Below are 22,434 nucleotides of genomic sequence, written 5' to 3'. Positions count from 1 at the left end.
GCAGAGAAACAGTAAAACACATCTAAAACATGCAGGGCAGTTGGCATGAAGGACAATGGATAGGGACCACTACTGTACAGAGATCAGTACTCAGGTGCCAATTGGTTTGACTTATTTTTTCTTTTATTGCCTTACTGTGTCACTTTTTCTGTGTCTTCTCATTTTCTTCTTCCTCCTCCTGGTGTGGGGTTTGCTTCATGTTCAAACATTCCCATACATCTCAAATTTGGCATTCTGGTTATGCCTTCAGGCATGCATGCACGGATGGATAAATGCATTCAGTACTAAAATATTTTACTATTTGTCCGAGCTACTGCACCCTGTTGGCGGTCAGACGTCTCGGAGCTCCTCCGGTCCTTGGTCCCCAGAAGAAATCACACACTCTATCTAAAGACTCTTAAAGGAACGACTCTCAAACAGTTTCTAACTTTTAGCTCCTTTAATCTAAATTTAGGCAGAAGAATGATTACAGAGATCAGCGCTGAGGCTCCCGTCTCGGACTGTCGCCGTCTGGGAAAGGATGACGAAAGAGCCCCGATAGAAGGTCACATGTAGTTTTATATTTGGCACTCCAATGCAATGGATGTGCACTTCCTCAGTGATTATCAGTAGACTATGTGTCACCATTGTGGTGTCTATCTGTTACATTGTGTAGTAGCGGGTGTCCATCCTTAATGTAAGTGTGCTTTGCTTTCTAATCAAACCAATTACATCGCTGCTCCACTATCAAAACCAGTGTCCCAGCCTCAGGTCATTTATGACAACCCTTGGGCCATTTATCCTTGTACTGCGTGTCGATGAGCATTCTTATCCTATTCTAACAAAAGGGAAACATTAGAAGTTATTCTTTATATTGCTATGGTATAAATGGGAAAAACAGCTACGAGTCATTTTAATAAAGGTTATTCCTAACATAATTTCTTGCTTTTATCTCTCAGGTATAATTTTGTGCATTTACTCCAGACAGTGTCAATATCCTTTTTATTGGTGCAGTAATAGCCAATGTTGCAAAAACAGAAGAACACATTTTATATATTGCAAAAACCTGCCAGGTCTTACTTTTGTTTAAAAGGCGAGTACCTTCTGTTTCTTGTTGTGGGTGACATCCATCCATCAATTGTCTATACCCACCTGTTTTTGCAGGGTGCTGAGAGGGGGTCTGATTCCTATCTCCATCACTCATTGGGCGAGAAGCGGAATACACTCTATTACCATTTTTCCATTACCTTTAAATGAAGGTCCAGTGCATCTAGAATCTAGGGATAAGAGTAAGGGTAACACTTTGAAATGAGACTGAGCTTGCATGCATCCTCAAGCTATTCTACTAAAACATTGATTTAACGTGTTGCTTTTTTAACATTTCTTTATTTTTACATATTACATTACAAGAAGGGCCTAATGTGCACTTCAGGATCTGTTGTGATGTTACTACAGAACATAGAACTAAAAGCATTAAAAGCTGTTCGACATGTAATAACTTCTGTTACCTTGTTGGCGATCTTTAGAGACCACCAGATATGTACTGACAGAAAGGTTTTTAGACCAAAAGAGAATGAAAGTCGTTTATTACAGCAGTTTCTTCAGTTACTCTCTTTTCCTCTCCTACACATATGTACAAGGGTGCAGTTTTAGTTATAAGTAGTAAAAGTGGTGTTTTAACAAGGGAATCATTTTATCGAAGCCCTTTTCAGACCTGAGGTATGCCATATAAATGATTTTGCCAATTTGTGAGACAGTCATTCAGACAGAGGACGCCACATTTATGTTAAATCTTTCCTACAGCTTCAACCAGACATGACAACAATAGGCAGAGAGAACCACAGTGCGTGAGAGACTATCTCCCCACTTAAGATTGACTAGCAGAAGAAATGTACACAATGGTGAATGATTTTAATACCAGCCACATTTATTTATAGGGCAACAAGAAAAGCAGTCATTTCTCAGAGTACTAGTTATTCATCCCCATAATTAGCTTTTTTACCAAGTAAGTTCAGGAGTCTGACAAGTTAATGTTGGCTTAATCGCCAATGCTATGTGCTACAATACCAAATCAGAACTGGGCTGTTTAATTCACTGGAACACATGCTTACATGCTTGTTGTAGCGTTTCTCACAGATCTGAATGCTTTACTTTCAATTAGTCACTGCGACCCTTTCGCACAACGGTGTTGCGCACTTTAACTCTGCGACACCGCTGGTTTTTCCTAAATTAAAGGAATTACTCTCCTATGCCCAGCTGACCGACAGTGCATAATTATAAATGGGAGAGAGTTACTTTGTTTGCACATGACCTGAGAAATCTCTTGCTTCTCTGAAACTGCTCAGTTTTACCAATATGAACAGTGTGATGTAAAATTTTATTATTTTTGGTAACTTTGATTTTTTAAGACAATAATAAGTCATAAAACAGGAAATTCCACCAGACATATTAGGGTCCAACAAGGAGCAGCCTTTTAAATATATTGTTCTGTACAGATAGCTGTCACAGATGCCCCTCGTGGACCACCTACAGTCATGTGCCAATTAAAATAACCACCCACCTCCTCCTGATCTAAATGATTCATCACATACATTCATTCAGACTCACAATAACAACAGCTGGAGAGGAGAAGAAGCAGCCGATAAATATTTAACGACTGACTTTATCTATTTAAAACTAACACCTATCGCTAAAAAGACATATGTGAGTGTGTTTCCAGTGTGTGTGTCCAGGATTAGACTGCACTGTATAGGAGACCCAGAAAACCTATCTGCCATTTTAGCTGTTTCTCTTTTAAAATACAATGTGATGTAATTGCTCATGTGTAAACTTCCTAAATCCTAATCTTTTTCCCAGCATGAAACTTTACCAACAGATAGAGTTTTACATTTCTGTTACACAAGAAGGCTAAGAACAGCTGCTGGAAGAAAAAAAAAAATTATCCAAAGTTAAAAGAAAAATATGTTGTCATCATGAGAAAACTAAAGTCATTAGTTTGTGATGATGGGACGTTTTTGTATTAATCTGTATTTTATTGGAAGACAAACTGTTTAGCAGTGATTTTTAGATGGCTCTACAGTGTGGAAAGGTTGGGAATTTGATAAAAATATTTTTCAGATCTAGTTAAGTATGGAAGAGGAAAACAGAAGTTTGGAAAATATTTGTATTTCTAGATATTATTGCCTGTCACATAGTCACAAGTTCTTCCTTCCTTCCTTTTTTGTTTTTATTTTCCTTTTTCTATCTTATATGCTTTCTTTGTTTGTCCCTCCCTCATGTCTTTCTTTCCTTCCTTCCTTCCGTCCTTCCTTCCTTCTTTCCTTCCTTCCTTCGATTTTCTCTTCTTTTTACCATTCTTCCTTGTGTTCTGTCTACCTTCCATGTCCTGCCTTCATTCCCTCTTTGTGTCCTTTCTTGTTTCCTTCAGTCTTTACTTATTGTCTTTCATTCCTTGTTTTCTTCCTTTCTGACTTTCCTTCTTGGTGTTCTTCCTGTCTTCCTTCTTCGCAATCTGCTATAATGTAAATGACAAGTAGTTGTCCTTTGGGACTGCCAAAATCTTGCACCATTGAGCTGTTCAAGAATAATGTTTATTTGATGAAAATTGATTTTTTTAATCTTTCTCCTAAAATTTCTGCAGATCACTACGCTGATTAACCATAAAGAAAGGCCAAAAAAGTCTGAGCGGACCTTGGCAGCAATTCATCGCGTGGGTCAGGCAGTGAGCGTGGCAGTGGGGCGTTTTGTTGCCGTTGGGGAGGCCATTGCCTCAGAAAACCAGGAACTGAAGGATGAAATGGGTCAGGCATGCTTTGAGGCACGCAGAGCAGGTAGGACTCATTTAACTGCACCTTGCTGGTGGTTTACATATTACCTAAATTCTGAATTTATACTTGATACAAAAGTGAGCGTTTTTCTGTTTTGTTTCGAGATTAAATTTTGCTGTGCAAGAAAAAAAATACTAAGAAAGTATCTTTTTAGATGTGTCTATATCTTTTTGTTGCAGGCACAAAAAAGACTTTATGATATTTGTACCTTTCTAGCTTGTGCAGAGCTAACCAGTCAGTATAAGCTGAGACTTGCTCATCAGTGTTTTGTTAGCCAAACTGTGACCATTTCATAAAGCATCAGACACGTCACCTTCAGGCTTCACAGTGTTATCAAATTTTAGCACATTTCGATTAGTCTGGACAGCTGAGCTGTCACCCAGTATTAAACCAGAAGACCTCCAGAGTGCTCTAAAGACATTGTGGTTATTGAGTTGGGGATAAAGGGTAGAAAAAAATGGCTGCAGCACCCAAGGGTGTTGTGTAGAATAGGAAATTAATCTGTCCTTACACGGATAATGGGCTTTAATTGAAGGTTATTGAACACTGGTTGTTATCTAGAGAAATATCTATCAACCTGTTAGATTTAAATTGGAAAAAAAAGTAAAGATTTGCATTGGATGATTCTTCTTAAGTAGAGCTTTTATAAAACAATCAAAGATGCATTTGAGCTTGTCTCATCAGAACCCACAGGTTCATATGTATGGGAGGCAGAGATTGTCAGATTTTGCACCATAAATGAATAAGGCTGATCAGCCAAAAAAAGTTTATTTAAATATAAGAAAGAGTTTATTCACACACTGGAAGTACTAAGTAGTACCGTATTTTCCGCACTATAAGGCACACTTAAAAACCTTTAATTTTTTCAAAAAATGACAGTGCGCCTTGTAATCCGGAGCGCCTTATATATGGATCAATTGGTTAATTGGTTGATCCATACTGGTTGTACACGGCGCTCTGTCAAAATGTTTCAGTACGACTGGTAAACTACAAAGCCGCACCGCTTGCAGCATTACGGTTACCGTAGTCAGGGGTGTCGCCGAAGTAATAGCGGTAAACACCTGTACTGTGCTTACTCCTAGTCCAACACCACTTGTGTGTGTATAACGTTTGAATGTACTGTTGCAGGAAATGCCTGAACTATATGTGATTAGATGCTCAGTGTGTGGGGGGTATGTTTCGTGTGTGTGTATGGAAGATGTTGACATTACTCCTCCGGACAGAGGTGGCGCTGTGTGCTGCCGTAGCTGAGAATCAAGAGTGAAGGAGTGACGTCGGTATTATTGTGTGTGTGGGGTGGGTAGAGACGGCGACCGGAGCAGCGGTGTATGAGTCTGTAAGCCCTGTGTTTTTACGTGCTGCAAAGTCATTAAAAAGAACCCCGAATCTCGTCAACAACTCAGTGTTTTGATGCTGTTTCTTCAAAAATGTCTTCAAAGTAATTGTCAATACTTTCTGCATGTCTACAAAATAACACAGTGATTGGCTCAGAAACGTTTTGTTTAAACTTTGATTGCATCAAAGCCTGATGTTTTACAGAGAACTTTCCCTTAAAAGTGTGTTAATTGATAAAAGAATATTTTAATAATAACTCGCAGACCCGCTAAAATTACATGAGCAAGGTGTTGCTATGTACTGACTTAAACATTGTTTGCAAACTGTAGAAGAAAAGTTAATGTCATGTAGGGATCAGCAAGTCAGAGTAAAAAAATCCATATTTATGGATGGGCTTGAAGCATCTTGTGTGAATAAAATAGTCCTGTTTCCCCAATAGTACATGTATACTGAGAACAGTGCTGTGGAATGTACAATGTTCTGCTGCGTTACTTTTCTGTGATGACGTATTAATTTATTTATTCATATTAATAGATCAGCTGACACATGCACAGGGCAACTCTGTGTGAACTTCACTGAGTTCATAATTGAAATCAAACCCAGCTGTTGTATACACAGAAGCTTTTTTCTCTCTTTTTTTAAAATATTTTTGTATTCTGTGATAACAACTCTAGAAGATGTTTCAAGGTTCTCGCGATTGCAACTTTCGGTGTACCTGTTTTTTTTTTTTTTATCTGCCCACAAACTAGAAACAGTGTGACATTGCTTGCAGTTTGTGGGCAGATTGGAAGCAGTGTCACACTGGCTAAAGAATTTAAGCACAACATTATAACAATAGTTTAATGCTGGGGGAAGAGGGTAGTGTAGTAAAGCATTTAATCCTCTCATGCTGCTGTTTTGTATTGATGGCTAAAACTCTGACAAAGAGGCTGCTGTTGGGAGGAGGAGAGTCGGCTGATGAGAAAATGTTCTTGTGAAACTGTGTGTGCAAAGGTGAAGCTGATTGTTCATGCATGTGTAAATGCATGCATGTTTTCTACTTGCTGTGACTAATGTACTCCAGTTTTCACTTTTTTTCTCACACAATTATGCATTCAGTGTTCTGCCTTTGGGTTGGTCCTAAAAAAACTTTCTTCATTATAATTTCTTGTTGTCTGACTGTTTTTTTTTTCTAAACATCTTCTGTGATCAAAAGGAATAAGCTTTGTTCTTTGTTTTATATTTTATGCATTCAGCAGGGAGAGAAGAGCTAGTTAGGGGGGGGGGGGGGGGGTGTCCTGGATATTTGTTAAACTCATTCATACCTTAAAATTGTGTCAGTTTCTGTCTTTTTTTGATTAAGATAAATGTATTGCAAATACTGATTGTGAGTGCATAACAATTTGGAGTTCTTTCAGTGTTCGATGTTTCCTTAATGCAATGAGGCATAGACTGGTACAAGATGATATACCAGAGCATGAAATTTACATACATATTATGAACAAAAATGTATAACATAATGTAATATTTTTTATTTAAAACAAAAAAAAATATTAATGCTGACAAATGGTTAATTCCAAAAACAGTTTTAGATATTGCCATACATATTCAACAAATAATCTTTGATAAATGACCTACCTTTCACAGGTTAGAATAAATGAATAAAAGTCAGTTAACTGACCTGTAACAGTCCTTTTAATCAGCCAAAAGGTAAATTTGCGACTATAGAGTATTATACACAGTATTTGTTACCAATAAAACAGCAAAAAAAAGTTGTTTTGTATTAGTAAACAGTTCAATTCTAAAATTAAATAAAAATAATTCCTTATTTTGATGGAAACAGCACACCTTACTCATGTGTTCATTGTATTTGGAAGCATTACCTAACAGACCAATTGGTTGATTTAAAACATTTTCAAGGTAAATCAAAGCTTGAACAACAAGCTTTGTTGGACCAAAACTTGAACAGCAAGCAATGGCTTTGACATGAACAAGAATGAAAAAAGAAAACAAAAAAACAAATGATATTCTGTTTGTGTTCTTAATGGAAATTCTCAAATTTGTAAAGTACAACTAATATTTTTGGGGTGCTGCCAGTTCTGTAAACACCAGTTTTTGCAGACAGACAGACAGACAGACAGACAGACAGACAGACAGACAGACAGACAGACAGACAGACATTCTTTAAATAATAATTAAGCCTGCAGTTGGATGCTTAACAGATATGGCACTCATAGCTCGGCAACTAGTTTCAAAACTGTGTTACCTTAATAAGAGTGATGGCTAAGTTCTAATAATGTACACAATATAACAGTCTGTGTTGTTTGTTATAAGAAAAATATTCCTAAACAGACTAATTTTTGTTTCTTAGTGTAGAAGCTTTCTTTTAGCAAGTGCTTATGGTAGATTTTAGCAATTTTAAAAGCTTGCTTGACACCAGAAACCAGGTCATACATACAAAAACATACTATCTCTAAAAATATTCACTCTTCAATAACATTACCTTCTCTTTAACACTGAGCAGTGATGTTTGTGAAAGATATGAATAGGTATCTTTGACATCAACAGGTAAGGTGTGAAGTAGAAGTTTGTCCGTTTTTGGTGAATGGCATCTTGTTTCTAAGACTTCACTTTCTACTAAACTATGACACATTACAGAAATGTCCAAATTAATGAGTTTAATTTTAAATTTTAACTCTGTTAAATGGAGAATATGTAAATGTCATCACACCTGACACACATTTTGATTGAAGACAGATTATAACTAAGAGCTTCTTGGTTTGCTTTGTTTTATATTTATTAAGCCCTTATATTCTACAAATGGAGAGCAAAGAGTTGACTCTGGCTATGCTCACTACCAAAGCACAGTCATGGGACCTGGGCAGAATCTCCTACGAACACGGCCACAAAGTTTAACTTGTTAACGGAGCTGGCTCTGAATAGCAGCCTGTCAGATACAATAATTTTTTCTGGGTTGCTCCCTAAAAAGGACCAGCCGAACCAAAACGAGAATCGAGTTGCCTGACGTGATATCTTCCTGTTCTTATCCTCCTACTATCAGAGCTCTTTCCTTTTCTGACTCACCTCCTAAGTCTGATTGTAAATCTGTTTTCTTCTTAATGGAAGCATCTAGTGTTTTCCTTTCTTTGAGAATAAAATAAGAAAAAGTTAAATAAAAAGGGGGAAACAGTGAATCCCTGATTGCCTATTTATACATTTGAGTATATTGGCATATTTGGCAGCTTTTCTGCAGCTTTGAATTTTTAGCATCAAGTTAGCACTGTTATTGTAAATGTACTCCCAGAGGTGGGGAGCGGAAGACTGGCATAGCATTACATAACAATGTTGTCTCACATAACTGCATTGGTTTTAGCTCCTAGAGAAATGACTCAGAACTAAGGCTGCATTATGTTAATCCTGGTATTCTGGATTTGGACCTGGGAAAGACATTAAATCCAACTAAACTATGTTCAAACTGCAAGTTACAAAACCAATATGGTTTGCTCAATGTTATGTTAAGCATTCAGGCTAACGACAGTTAGCAAAACAGGCTAATAACTGTACTTCTCATCTTTCTATGCCTTCAGGCACCAAATGAACATGTTGTCAAAGAGATGTTTCACAGTTCAATATGTGTCAGTACCTCAGTCTTTCCAAATCGGAGTTTTAAATCTGGAAAGGGGGAAGGGGGTGTTCCAGTAGTTTCTGACTCAGAATTTTGGAAATTCAGACTTCAGAGTACCAATTAAACACACCTTAAATGTAGGCACAGTAGTGAGGATTGGTAGAATAAAGAAAAAGCCACATTATAAACAAAAAATAAATATTAATTTATATAGCACTCTCTATACTGCTAATAAAGATGCAGAAGGTCTTTTCTTTTTTTAGAAAAAACATAATCTCACAGTTTTACAAAAGCTTTGGTTCCACAATTAGTGGTACAATTTCTATAAATTAAATGTAACAGTATATATTTAAATACATACTTATTATTTTGTTATTTCATCAGTGTTGAGGAATTTTCAATTTATAATCCATGACTTCCTTTCTCCTTGGGTATAAATATGACATGACAACGAGGTCAGTTTCTCTTAACTAATCTTCAAAATGGGAAAGGCAAGAGAACATAACATTAGGAAAAAAGACAGCTATAAATGTTGTTCTTTGTAAGTCAGGTAATGGCAACATGAAAATAGCTACTCTCCTAAGCTTGTTCATATCTAAAGTCAGAGAAATTACTAAAAAGCTTAACTATTGACAACCACTTACATCATCATCATGCCAGCTCACTTAAATGTGGAGGCTCCTGAATTTTGCTTCCTATTTCAGATCCAGAACTCACGATATCAGGAAAAACAAAGCAGTTTTATTTCCTGCAGATCTTAACGCTTTCTCAGGCCAGATGTGATGTTTGAAACTCTCAGCAGGATCTTGTTTTTGCTTCCACAATGAAAAAAAGACATTGCCTTGTATTAAAAAAAAAAAAAAAAGTATTCTCAGCTTCTTTATATTCAATTTTTGCTTCCTTAGAGACAGCATGTCAGCTTAGTTCTGAAGTTATTTATGATGACCAATTCTTGGCTTGACTGGCTTCATGAGTTAGCAGTCTGAAAGTGCTACTGCATCAACCTATAAATCATGTCTTGCAGCACAGTCTTGATAAGGAATGATGGAAGAATATCACATTTTACAACTCAAAAGTTACATTTTAGTTTTCAAGTTGAAATGTTTCCTTGATTTTACCATGTCCTATAGCAGTGCACAATTATGAAGATGCAAAATCCTTCTGTACCTCAAAATAAATTTGTGTTTTAGCATGCCTCCTGATGAGCCAGCAAAAGCATTGACCTTTTATCTCAACTAGTATGTCCTTTCGTCTGAATTTGTTGAGGTAACAGTCAAATTATAGCTCAGTTTGACTGTGTGATTCATTTTAGGAATTATTCATTTGTAACACAATCAGGTTGATCTGATTGTACCAAAGGGAACTGAGGGGTCTTTCAACAGGAAATACATGTTTCTTTCTGGGAATTATGTAAAATATAATTATGCACGGTATCTAACCGTGATCCAAAAAAAGAAATTCTGGGAACGTGCATTTTTTCTTGCCAATTACTTTTTTGCACCCTACCTTCAGTCTACTTTATTATATTAAACATTTTAGAAAACAGAGAAATTATATAAGAATTTTAGAATATTTTCATTTGGAGATCAATGTCCCAGAGTCTATAGTCAGGAGGTCTGACTCCCAGATATTCTACTTTACTGAGAAGCACAAAGGACTATTTTATTTTATTAATATGGCCTCTCTGTTATTGTTTTCTAGGTGATGCTATAGCCCAGCTGACAGATGTAGGATCAGCCATGCAGCTCCAGACAGACGGGGGGCGTGTCACCGTGTTCAGTGATAGGACTGGGATGGTAAAGGCTGCCCGCCTGCTCCTCTCGTCAGTCACTAAAGTTCTGGTCCTTGCTGATCGCATCGTCATCAAACAGATAATCAGATCACGCAACAAGGTAAAGCAGCCTAAAATGAGGAGCACTACCTTGAACAACATCAATAAACTCATCCACATACACAAGGAAATTCGGTCCCAAGTCCTTTAATTTCCCCATAAGTAAAGAGCGGCCCCCTCTGAAAGAGTACTCTGGATGTAATTGGGGGGAAGCAGCACATAAAACACCCAGCCAGAGACCACATCTGTCCCTCGTACCTGGCTATGCTCTTAGTCAGACAGTGTGAGATGGATGTTGTGTCAGACCGGGCCAAGAATGGAAACAGGGGCCTAATCATGACTGGTTTGCCTTGTTCGGACAGACAGTCGACAGCCCTCTGTTCTCCATTACTGGCAAACACAATTAGATCTCTTCCTCCTCTTTATACAGCACAGATAAAAGCTGCTACTGCATTGGTGCTGCCAGCTAGCACATCCTCCACAACCAAATTACAAGCTTACACAGTCTTTTATTAACCAAAATGCAGCTTTTTGGCTGCTTAACTTGAATACTTTATTTAGGGTTGTATCTCTGTGATGATATCAACAATCAATGGCAACAATGTAAATATAATGGAGTCCCTTACAAGAGAGCTCTTGCACATTTTTCAAATTTTCAGGATACAGCCACTTATTTTAATGTTTTTTCAGGATTTTATGTGATAACTCAGTACAAAGTTCTGCATAATTCTAAAATGGAGGGAAAATGATGCATGATTTGTATTATAGCTGCAAGTCTTTTGCAGTATGTCACATATAGAAACATCAATTTCCAAGGCTTGCTACAGATTTTCACATGAATATGCTTTGCTCTAATCCAAGGGTTTCCTACTCCATTTGTTGAGCTCCATTATCCTGCTACTTTTAGATGCACACTTTGTCCAAGATTCCTGAATCCAATTGAGGGCTTATTACCAGGCCTCTGCAGAACTTGATGACATGCTGGTGAAGTAATTCAGCTATTTAATTCAGGTGTGTTGGATCAGAGATGCATTTAAATGTTGGAGGAAAGAGGCTCTCAACATCTGGACTTGGAGACATGCTTTATGTTTAGCGTGTTTTATTTCCAAAGGGAAATTAAATAACCAGTAATAACCAGTTTGAACAGTTCCCTATGCAACATACTAAGCTTGGGATCTCATTTTTGTTTTAGCTCACCCTGCTTTAAACTTTCCACAACTTTATTTATGACTGTACAGTGCTTCTCATATTTCTATTGGCGAAAAATGTTAAAACACATGGATCTTTTTCCTTCTAATTTGCAACCAAGTTTTGTGGTTGTAATGTGACAAAATGTGAAATATGTTCAATGGCTATTTAGACATTTGTAATGTACTATATGTTGCACAGCCATTGCCCAACATTTAATCTTGCAGAGATAATTTCCTGTGTGAACATTGCTTAAATGTCCTCCACTGTTTTGAAATTGCATCTGCTCACAATGACATATGAGCTATTCATCTCACCTCTTTGATCATCTCGCTCATTTCAGGTTCTTGTAACACTTGACAAACTGGAAAAAGTCAGCACCTTCCAGGAGTTTGTGCAGATATTCAGCCAATTTGGCAACGAGATGGTGGAGTTTGCTCACCTCACAGGAGACAGACAGAACGTGAGTACCAATGCAATTATTAGATTACATAAATGTTCTTTTACTGAGAAAAACATCTATAAAGTACTTTAAGACTGAAAATCTTTTAGTTTCCACATGTATTTTCTCTGCACCAAACCGTGCTTAAATTCAGATCTCGGAGAAAAGGCCGCAACACTGGACTTTGAACACTGCAGTAGCTGCACAATGAAGTGCAGCAAACTCTGGGCGAATCAATAATCCAACCATAAAATATTTACATATTTCAAAAATACCTGAACATTGAATGAGAAGGCTTCTTCAGGCCTTGCTTCTTTCTGCAATGTTTTTATACTTATCTATATTTATTTGCCTCACCGGGCTTTAGAAGGAATGCATAGGTCAGTTGTGACTCACATTCCTCAAAGAATATTTACATCACGATTCAGTCTCGAAACGAGCTGACCTGTGCTTTCTTTCAGAGCATTCTTTCAGCCATATTGCAGCATATTTGCAAAACAAAACACGCAGTCAGAGCTTCAAAAACACCTTCCAACTTTAGGGGGTCTAAACTTTGCATTGTCAGAGGACTGCCTATCCCACTTTGATGAATAGATTCTGCAGCTAAAATGCTTTGCCTGCAGAAGTCAATGTGAAATGCAGCAGCTGCGATATTCACACATGGAGGGAGGATCCGCCATCCGTCTGTCTGAATTTCATCTGGGGCTCAGGTTTTGATACGCACATCACGTCGCTGCTAATGCTTCCTCTCCTGATTCGCCACTTTTTTGTCTTATTTACTCCCACTCATACATTCCCCGTGTTCACACATTAAAAAACATGTGTTTTTTCTCAAAGAAAAAGCATCTTCAGCTATTGAAACCAGATGAGCAGAGAAGCAAAAATAATGACAGATAATCACATCATCTTTGTAATCTGTGGCAAAGTGCCTGCAGAGGAGTTCATTCAGCTGCCATTTTCAAATCCTGTGTCTGCAGAATTCAATCTGCATATCTCCATGTAGAATAAATCCAGAGTGACATAAACAGATTTTCTTTTTATATTCTGGTAGTGTCTCTTTTTTTAAAATAACCCACAAAGCAGCACATGTGTAATCTGCACACAAATCCAGATTATATCTGGGTGGCCAAGCATGATACTTTTTTATGCTTTATGTCCCTTTGACACCCTGAGAGTTGTAAGTAGTCCTTACTAAAGTAAAGGCATCAGTTTACATTGTGTGTGTGTGTGTATGTTATAGGACTTGAAAGACGAGAAGAAGAAGGCGAGAATGGCAGCAGCCCGAGCGGTGCTGGAGAAATGCACCATGATGCTCCTCACAGCCTCCAAGGTAAAACTGACCTCGGGCTGTTTGTTATTGATCTTCTCCAGCTTAAAAATTGAAGCCTCTCTCTACAGCATCTTCAATTTCAAGGTTTCCAACATGTTTGGATCTGTGCAGTAATTGAGTCAAGACACACTAAGTAAAAGAAAAAAAAGAAGGAGATAAGAAGAGGTTACAGGGGTTGACATTTCACATCCAACTCCCTCCGCAGACTTGCCTCAGGCACCCGGACTGTGAGTCGGCGAGGATCAACAAAGACGCCGTGTTCCACCGAATGCGCTGTGCCCTGGAGCAGGTCATCGAGATAGTCACTGAGGCACGGAGCTGTGGGGAGAACAAGGTCCTCCCTACTAGTATCTACAACAGCATCAAAGACTTCAAGGTAGAATAACATTCTGTTTTAAAGAAATGAGCCTCACGCTGCTCGACAGATATCTGCTATCTTGTAAAACTAAGTCACTATCCTCTGTTGAATTACACAGTGACTTGCAAGTGTGTGTGTGTGGAGGGGTGGGGTCAATGGTTTTATGAATTATTTACAAAAACTAAGTGTGGCAAGCATTTATATCCTCACCACTTTACTGTGTTGCCCTTAAATAAAATCTGGCACAGCTGATTGACCTCAGAAGTCTCAGTATAAACAAGCTGTTCTGTAAAGGCATCAGATGCTTGTTGGAGAATATCACTGATCAAAGCATTGTGAAGACCAAAGAACACAACAGATGGGTCAGGAATAAAGTTGTGGAGAAAATTTTAATAACGTAGGTTATAAAACAATATGAAAGGCTTTCAACATCAACATTATACAGAGCGTTGTTCAATCTATCATTTGAAAATTATAAGAAATGGCACAACTGCTAACTGACCAAGACATAAGTGTCCACCCTAATTGACAGGCTGTTCAAGGTGAGCAATTAGGGAAGAAACCTAGTGGCCGTGGCAACGCTGGAGGAGCTGTAGAGATCCACAGCTCAGGTGGGAAAATCTGTCAACTGGAGACCTATTAGTTGTGGCCCCACAAAATTAGCCTTTATAAAAGAGTAGAAGTAATGCAGGGCTGACACCACTCCGACTCGCTGTTGTGAGGGAAAAAAAGGGGGTTTGCTCAGAGATTAAACAGACATTCCTCTGGATCTAACAGAGGCGCAGCTTTTACTGCCAGTCATACTAGATAGGCATACTAGCTAATCAGAAATAGGGTGGGGGCGACACTTGGGTCTTGGCAGAACTTTGATTCAGATGCAGCAGTTGGTCCGCGTGCCGTTGAATGTCACTGTTGCTCATACTGGGAACACGCACCGAGCATTGACCGCAAGTTAATGAAGCTAGGGGAAGACACTAAAGATGTCAGTAAAGACACAGAGAATAAATGGCACTGGGCTTGGAAAGAGCCAGTGGGTGGAAACGGAAAACCCATTGGGAGCTGGTGCCAAAGCTCTGTCAACCTAGCGGAAGAAAAGTTCGGTAATGGCGCGAATCATAAAGCAGCTGAGCTAGATCTGTCATTTACCATCATTCCTCCAGTCGTCAGTTTATGCAAGAAGTTGGTGGAGGAACAACTCACCCTCACACACTTGTCTGTTCTAAGGCAGCATGTTTGCTACAGCCCCTTTTCCACTGGTTTATTTAGGCAAGGCAGCTCCACTCTGCTTGGTTTTGCTCTACTCGGTACGGTACCAGTTGTGTTTCCATGGACGTTACTGTGCCACTATTAACGTTAATTATCTGGACCACAGCCCAGCCAGAACAATAAAATTAATCACACATGGTATTTTACCAGAGTTTTAAAGAACTCTATCTGAAAAGCTAGAGAGTGGCATGTTTTCACTCTTCATCGATGAAGCCACGGATGGTGTGGATAGAATTTTGTGTACTGGTCTGATTTTATGACGAGGATGATAAAAAAAATGTAAAAGCTCACACGTTTTGGGATGCAGACATTACAAAAAACAAATGACACTGAATGACAACAGTCATGACCATTAAAAGTGTCATTAATGTTCATCATACATATTCATGATTCATGTCATGTTTCTGACACGTTCATGACTCCCTTATGTCATCCCCTTCAGATAAAGTGTTACCGTCACTTTAGTCATTTCTGTCACTCTTGTCAATAGAAAGTGAATTACTTCTGGCATTTTTACAACTTTAGTAGCTGTTGTTGTAAACGCACACTAAGAGCAATAGGCAGGGAGTGAAGTGACATGTTAAAACCAGGGATGGATTGCTGAACTTGTCTAGCAGGCCCAGGGGCCTAAGAGTTCAGAGAGCTGAGAAGCCTGGAGCTCTGCCCAAAGAATCTACTGTATAGGCTCACATTGGGTTTGTCCATCTCCTGCCTGAATGTTGTCCATTTACATCCTCAAAATTAATCAGGATCTATCATTTAAGTGAGTATTTTTCAAAATGTTCTCCTGGGGAAGCATATTTTCAGACCCCTCCTTGATGAAAACATATGGATGACCAGGGTTACATATGAAAGACTTCTTATAAATCCGTGTCCAGGAGCCCACAAGACCATAAACTGCCCATGGTTTAAAGGGTTTAAATGGTAAAAGGGTTATTTTCACATAATATTATATGTTATGTGTTAAAAGTGTGTGGCATATATAGCCAAGGTTGTTGAATAAAAGCCATAAGAAGTCCTTTACCACAAGCCATAGGATCCTGGAAGAAAACCTGATGGCTGCAGCGGAAATTCACCTTTTAGCAAGACAACAACCCTAAACAGCACGGGAGCTACAATGGAGTGGTTTAAATCAGAGCATTTCTGTATGTTAAAATGGTTCTGTCAAAGTTAAGCTTTAAAGCTAATTGTGAATATTTGACAAGACTTCAAATTTGATGCGCACAGATTCTCTGCATCCAGTCTGAGGTTGAGCTATGTGGCAAAGAGTAATGGGAAAAGGTTTCAATCTCTAGCTGTGCAAAACTGGTTTTACAGAGTTGTTTGTCAGGGAATGTCAATACAAATGCTTGCCAGAGTTTTCAGATTTTTGCTTAATAAAACATTTTATAACATCAAATTGAAATAAAATACTTTGAAGTTTGTGGTTGGAAAGTTACAAAATATGAAAAACCTCAAGGCTGATTACAGTTGCAGAATACCTGCTCCTGCAGTCACTTTAATTGTCAAAGCATCAGATGTGCTTTAGCCCGTCAAAACTGTGAAGTACGTGTTCTTACTTTGTAATTCTGTTAATACACTCAATATCACCTCAACCCCCTCCATCACGCTTACTAATCTGCTCTTACCGCTGGCAGATGAAAGAAACGAACCTGCATAAAAACACTTTGAGGGCATCTCCTAAAAGAGGAAAAGAAGAGGAAAGTATTTTAATGACAGACCTTGGAATGGCTGTTGCTTTTAATTCAGGGCTCATGACGTTTTAATGAGTAACTTTAGTAAAAAGTTATGTAAACTGATCATCATTCAGCACATAAGTAGGTACTCTTAAAATCAGTTCTTTGTTGAAGAAAAAAAAACAAAAAAGGGGAAAAAAAATGCATTAGCTTAAGAGTCTTGTTTTTTTTAACAACTATAAGTGTGCAATGGTTGATTTTCTTCCCCTCAAGATATGGGTTTTAAAAATGTGGTGTCTCCTGCTCATATTTCACACAAGTGCTCCATTATACAAACCCTGCTCCCCTCTCCGACCCTGCAGTGTAGTGTGGAGTGCCTTCGAGAGAACCTGCAGTCTTCAATGCCGCAGATTGTAATCGGTCAGCTGGAGGCTCTGGTGGAGCGCACCGAAGACTTCACCGATTCGCCCTACACCAGTCATGAGCAGCGGCAGGCCATCCTCAGCGTGTGTCAGCTGGCCCGCCAGGACACCCAGCAGATGGTGCATGCCTGGATTGAGGCGGTACGTTGGCGTGGGCTTGCATTCATACCTGCAGAAGCATTAGAAAAAACACAAGAAACCTAGTGAGGAAAATACAGAGTTTCCCAGCCGTAAGACGCTTGTGTAATTATTGATTTGATGAATGAAAAATCAAAACAAATGCATTCAATCGGAGAAGAGGCCACCCACTCCTGCGAAGGTTCACCACTGTTCTATGTTTTCTCTAATTGTGGATAATAACTCTTACTGTGATTCCTTGTTTATTTCTCATCTGACCTGAAATTTCTTTGGAATCGGGGCATGATGTGTTGCTTTTGAGATCTTTGAGCCTACTTCGCAGTGTCAGACAGGTTCTATTTACGTGATTACTTGATTTTATGGGTCTAACAATAATCAGGCATTGGTGTCGCTAGTGAAATTGATTACAAACCTTGTGTGTAATCACAGTTAAGGCCAGATTGGTTTGGATAAGGAGCAAGTACTTTTCACAACACTGTAAGCCTTTTAGTGTTTGCTGACATGCTTATCTATTCCAGTTACAACACAAATCAACACCAGACAATAGACAAGTTCTGGTTACACTCAATGAGTGTACATATGACAGTGGTCCCTACTGTAACTACCAATGGAGAAATGCACTACAGGGTCATGTCACAAGAGCCTTTCCTGTAGAATTTGGCCTCTTTATCACATCAAGACGTATTTCAAGGAAACAGGAAGTCATGGGTTACACATTAAATTTCTATTTAGAAATAAGCTGCGGAGTGAGCAAATTAGTTCTCAACAATTTTGCAAAAAAACCCCAACAAAAAACAACCAAATAGTTGTTTGCGTGGGATTTCATTTCCAGCTGTATAAACGTATTCAAATTAGAGTTTAGATTATTCCAAATGTTTCATTTTTAGAATTTGCTTTTGCTACAAAAGATTATTTCATTAACACTTTCACACACACCAGGGATGGTGATCACTGTATGATGTATTGTTTGTTAGACAAATAATATGAACTCTTACATTTTCCATCATCTATTCATAAATTAATTGATGATGTTCAATATATAGTGCTGCTGTAGGTAACTCACAGAAATGTGTATATTATGAGACCTTTTTCTATGTTGTTGACATTGCAGTGATGACAAGCAGCAGAGTTGACGCACATGTTGAACCATAATGAGTTTTCTATCAGCTTTCAAGCTGACAATACCGTGTTTCTGGTAAACAAGAACAAAAGCAAACAATTTGCACACCTCAGCCTTTAGGAATGGAAAATTCTAAGCTGTCTTCATTAATAATAATTTTTACATACTTAGCGGTGCTCAAATATTATTTATATTTTTCAATAAATAAGAAAGGGTTCCCACATATTCTTGAAAGGTCTGCATATGTATGAAAAAAATCCATGAGCCACTTTTTCCTATTACAGGATCAACCTGTTTTATATCTAGATTATGTCATTTACATTTAAACAACACAGGTTTTTTCTTCTTCTACAACTTAATGATCATTTTGGTTTTTAAATTATTGACAGAATTAACAGTTAAATGCACACCCATTCAAAAATCAAAAAGGACAATTTAACTACGTTTTCATCCTCTATACTCTCTTAGATTAAGGTTTTAAACTGGCCATTTTTTTTTCATGCCCAGTCTTGTTTAGATCCCCAATAGGAGGAATGATTCAAGTATTCTGTTATTTATTATTTAATCCTTTCGGCAATAAAAAAACAACAAAGTGCAGATGCTTTATTAAAATTTTTTCACACATATTTTCCAATGGCAGCTCTTTATCTGTGCAGCCTGCAGACTGAAAACAACAGAAGCACAGCATCCTTTCACGCACTTTTCATTAGCCTCCTCGCTTTCTCTTTTCTCATTTCTCCTGTAACAACAGGGCATAATAACCCACCTGAATAATAATGGTTTTTTTTTCTTAGCAAAGCTCAATGAGCCAACATGGAAATGGCACGTAGTTTCCCGTTGCTTTCAGCAGAAATCTCCTTGGCCTCAATAAGCGACAGACTTTTGAAACACGATGAGTTTTTTTTTTTTGCCACAGTTTCTTTTCTTTGTAAACTTTTGGCATTGTGCACAGAGAGCCTGCAGCTGCATAATTGTACTGTAGTGCCTCATCTAATCCCCATAATTGAAGGTCGTGTGGAGACTTGAAAAGACCGGGGTACTGCAGTGCTTATATGATAAAAGGACAGTATTTGCAAATAATCATTCTGTCCGGGTTTAAGACTGTAAATGATGGCTTTAACTTTGTTTTTTAACTACTACTCTGAAATTTCAAAAATTGTGTGGTGTTTGTAGATTATATATTTTGGTTTAAATTAACTCATTATGCACAATTGCAAACTGAAATCTTTCAGGCCTTTTGTGTATTCAACAACATGATAGTTTACAAATGTCAGACTGGGTTGAAAACACACTGATTTGCCATTTCATTTTTTTCCAGCGCATTGTTTTGCTCGATAAGATAAACATGTTTGCATTTGTGTCACATATTTATCCTCCTTTGTGTCTGTCATCGCAGCAGCAGTCTGTCCATGCCAAAGAGGCCACAGAGGAGCTGGAGGTGGCCGTCCTGAAGACATGCCAGAGCATCAGTGACCTGAGACGAGAGGTGAGCAGCAGTCTGTCTCCGCATCTAGAGACCTTCACAAACACAGAGACGTGAGCTGTTCATCACATGTAGCTTGGCCTCTATTTTTTTAATATTTCCACACTTCACCTCATCGACCCCTGTCACTTTGTCACTTCTGCCCATCTCTCTGTCTCAGCCTACCTTCTCTCACACCACTGTTTACCTCTGATTCCCCGCCCCACCACAGCTCCATAAGGTTGCAGTGGGCCGCACCACTGACTTACTAAAAGTTAACGGCGAGCATCTGTCCCTGAGGGCCCTCAAAGCTGCTGGCGCTGAAGGCAACCTGGAAGCAGTGGCGGAGTATTCGCGCATGCTCACCGAGCAGAAGGAGCAGCTGGTGGAGGTGGGTGGGGTCAGCAGCATAGGGGAAACTCTTACTGGAAAGTTGCAGTCAGTGTTATACTGGTCTGACTCATTGTTTTAATACTTTCACAATATATATTAAAGTTCGGTTGGGTCCAAAACTTGCAAGCAATGTAGAACTGGTATATTCTCCATATTTATTGGCACCCCTTGTAAAAATACATAAAACGTTTTACATTAAATGTACCTTTTAACAAATGTTTTTCATAAACTCAACAGTGCACCTAACCAGTGACGCCCTTAAAAATGTTCTTAAAAATAAATGTATCTGAAATATTTTTGTCATGCATACTTTTCATTCTTTGAACTGAGTGTTTAGGAATTTTTAAAAATCCACAACTCCCTGTTTTTCTAAGTTAGTGATAAGTAATCTTTACAATCCAAAGAGCCATATTTGTTCTTGTTCCTCAGCATTAAAATTTGTCTGCAAAACCCACTTCCAAATTCGGGATGCTGCATGGTGTAGCATGGATACGGCACTCAGGTGGCACAACCAATAGTTAGGTTTTTATTTAAATTATCTTTTTCAGATATTAAATTTGGTTTTATGATCTCAAACCTTTACATTTGACAAGAAAGCTAAATATTTTTTCATAGCATTGTATGTAATTTGTCATACCCTGCATTTAAATAGTAGCATACAATCACCTAATGACGTAGGAAGAACTAAAACATTTATTATATCTGTATTTGCAAAGCTTCAGAACTGAAATAGTGTTTACTTACGTTCTATTGCTAGTTTGGAGTAAATCACTTGTCCGTTTCCAGGCGTGCCGGCTGTTGTGCCATGTGTCGGGGACGGAGCCATTAGAGATTACCTGTATACATGCTGAGGAGACCTTTCATGTCATTGGTCCACAGGTAGTATAACAAATTTCTATCTCTATATTTATATTTAATTTATATCTAAAATTCTTAAAAATGTAACACTTAATTTATAAACTTAAATGGTCACATGTTGTTTTTATTATAAAAAAAATAAGCCTTTAAATGAGATGGTGATGAGGAAAAGAAGCTGATATATTTCCCTGTCTCCTCTCTGTACCTACTCCACCTGGAATCCATTCAGAACATGCTGTTCACCTGTCCCGTATGTAATTATATTTGCTCTTGAAAACCATTTGTGGCAGTAATTATCCAGCAGTGTGGAATGTCCCTGTCCCACGGTGCTAATGTCAGGCCCCATGCGACTCTGCAGTAATGACTCAGCTCTTAGGTTCAAGGGTCGCCCAATCAATAACGCTGCGGTACAGGCCAGGGCTGATGATATCTCCGTCTGTGTCCGTCTAGGCTAATGTAGGGGTGGTCCACAGGGTAATTGGCAATTAGATACAACACAGTAGGCGACCGATGTGTGGGATGTGTGCATGTTATGTGTGTAACTATACATGCAGCTATGGAGACATGACAATGCACAATATGGGTTTAAGAGAATAAGACGAGATGTTAACATTATTATTACGAAACCTAAGAATCCTAAATTGTTTTGCAAGTTTGTTCTTAAAATAGATTAAAGGGCTCTCCCAATGTTGTGTTGGACCTTCAGCAGAGATTGTTTTGGTGCCCCTGTTTAAACTCATCAGATTGTAACTATGTTAACACAACAATCAAATAGTGAAAATTATTCTTTGCACTTTCACAAACGTGCTAGTTCCTTTAAATCTTAAATTTAAAATCAAATTTAACGGTATTATTGTTCTCAATAAACAAAAATAAAGATTTTAGATCTGTAGTCGGTGTTAAAATTCAAACAGCACCTTACTTTGCCTATGCCTTAGGCCAACTCTGGGTTTCCCAAATCACAAACTGTATTTTACAGAATCTCTTTTCAGCGTAGAAACTTACATTTAATGTATGAAGTTTAAATATTTAAAAAAAATTGAACTCAAGATGATCAAACACACTCAAGATTCCTTGAGTGAATGAAGGAAGATGTGAATCTTCCGGCACCTCCAACATCTAGGAAAAAAAGATTGTATTTTTTCTGCTTTGATCAAGTCTGATTAGTAGCTATTTTTAAATATTTAGATTTTGAAATACGTAAG

At 38.2% G+C, this 22,434-nt stretch overlaps 1 protein-coding gene across 3 annotated transcripts in view; it reads left to right on the top strand.

The window, feature by feature from the left end:
- Nucleotides 1-22,434, top strand: part of ctnnal1 (catenin (cadherin-associated protein), alpha-like 1) — a 79,050-nt gene that overhangs the window by 43,925 nt on the left and 12,691 nt on the right. The window contains exons 2-10 of one of the 3 annotated variants that reach the window (XM_047383842.1): nucleotides 3,620-3,809; nucleotides 10,447-10,637; nucleotides 12,108-12,227; nucleotides 13,447-13,536; nucleotides 13,742-13,912; nucleotides 17,199-17,399; nucleotides 19,916-20,002; nucleotides 20,211-20,369; nucleotides 21,158-21,250. In XM_047383842.1, coding sequence (XP_047239798.1) covers nucleotides 3,620-3,809; nucleotides 10,447-10,637; nucleotides 12,108-12,227; nucleotides 13,447-13,536; nucleotides 13,742-13,912; nucleotides 17,199-17,399; nucleotides 19,916-20,002; nucleotides 20,211-20,369; nucleotides 21,158-21,250 — 1,302 coding nt within the window. Of the gene's footprint in view, nucleotides 1-3,619; nucleotides 3,810-10,446; nucleotides 10,638-12,107; nucleotides 12,228-13,446; nucleotides 13,537-13,741; nucleotides 13,913-17,198; nucleotides 17,400-19,912; nucleotides 20,003-20,210; nucleotides 20,370-21,157; nucleotides 21,251-22,434 lie in introns of all 3 variants that reach the window. The other 2 variants (XM_047383841.1, XM_047383843.1) reach the window with 2 other exon arrangements.

The sequence above is a fragment of the Girardinichthys multiradiatus genome, chromosome 13, assembly GCF_021462225.1.
Source record: "Girardinichthys multiradiatus isolate DD_20200921_A chromosome 13, DD_fGirMul_XY1, whole genome shotgun sequence".
Taxonomy (NCBI): domain Eukaryota; kingdom Metazoa; phylum Chordata; class Actinopteri; order Cyprinodontiformes; family Goodeidae; genus Girardinichthys; species Girardinichthys multiradiatus.
The sequence above is the reverse complement of the archived record's forward strand: the minus strand, read 5'-3'. Positions and strand labels throughout refer to the sequence as shown.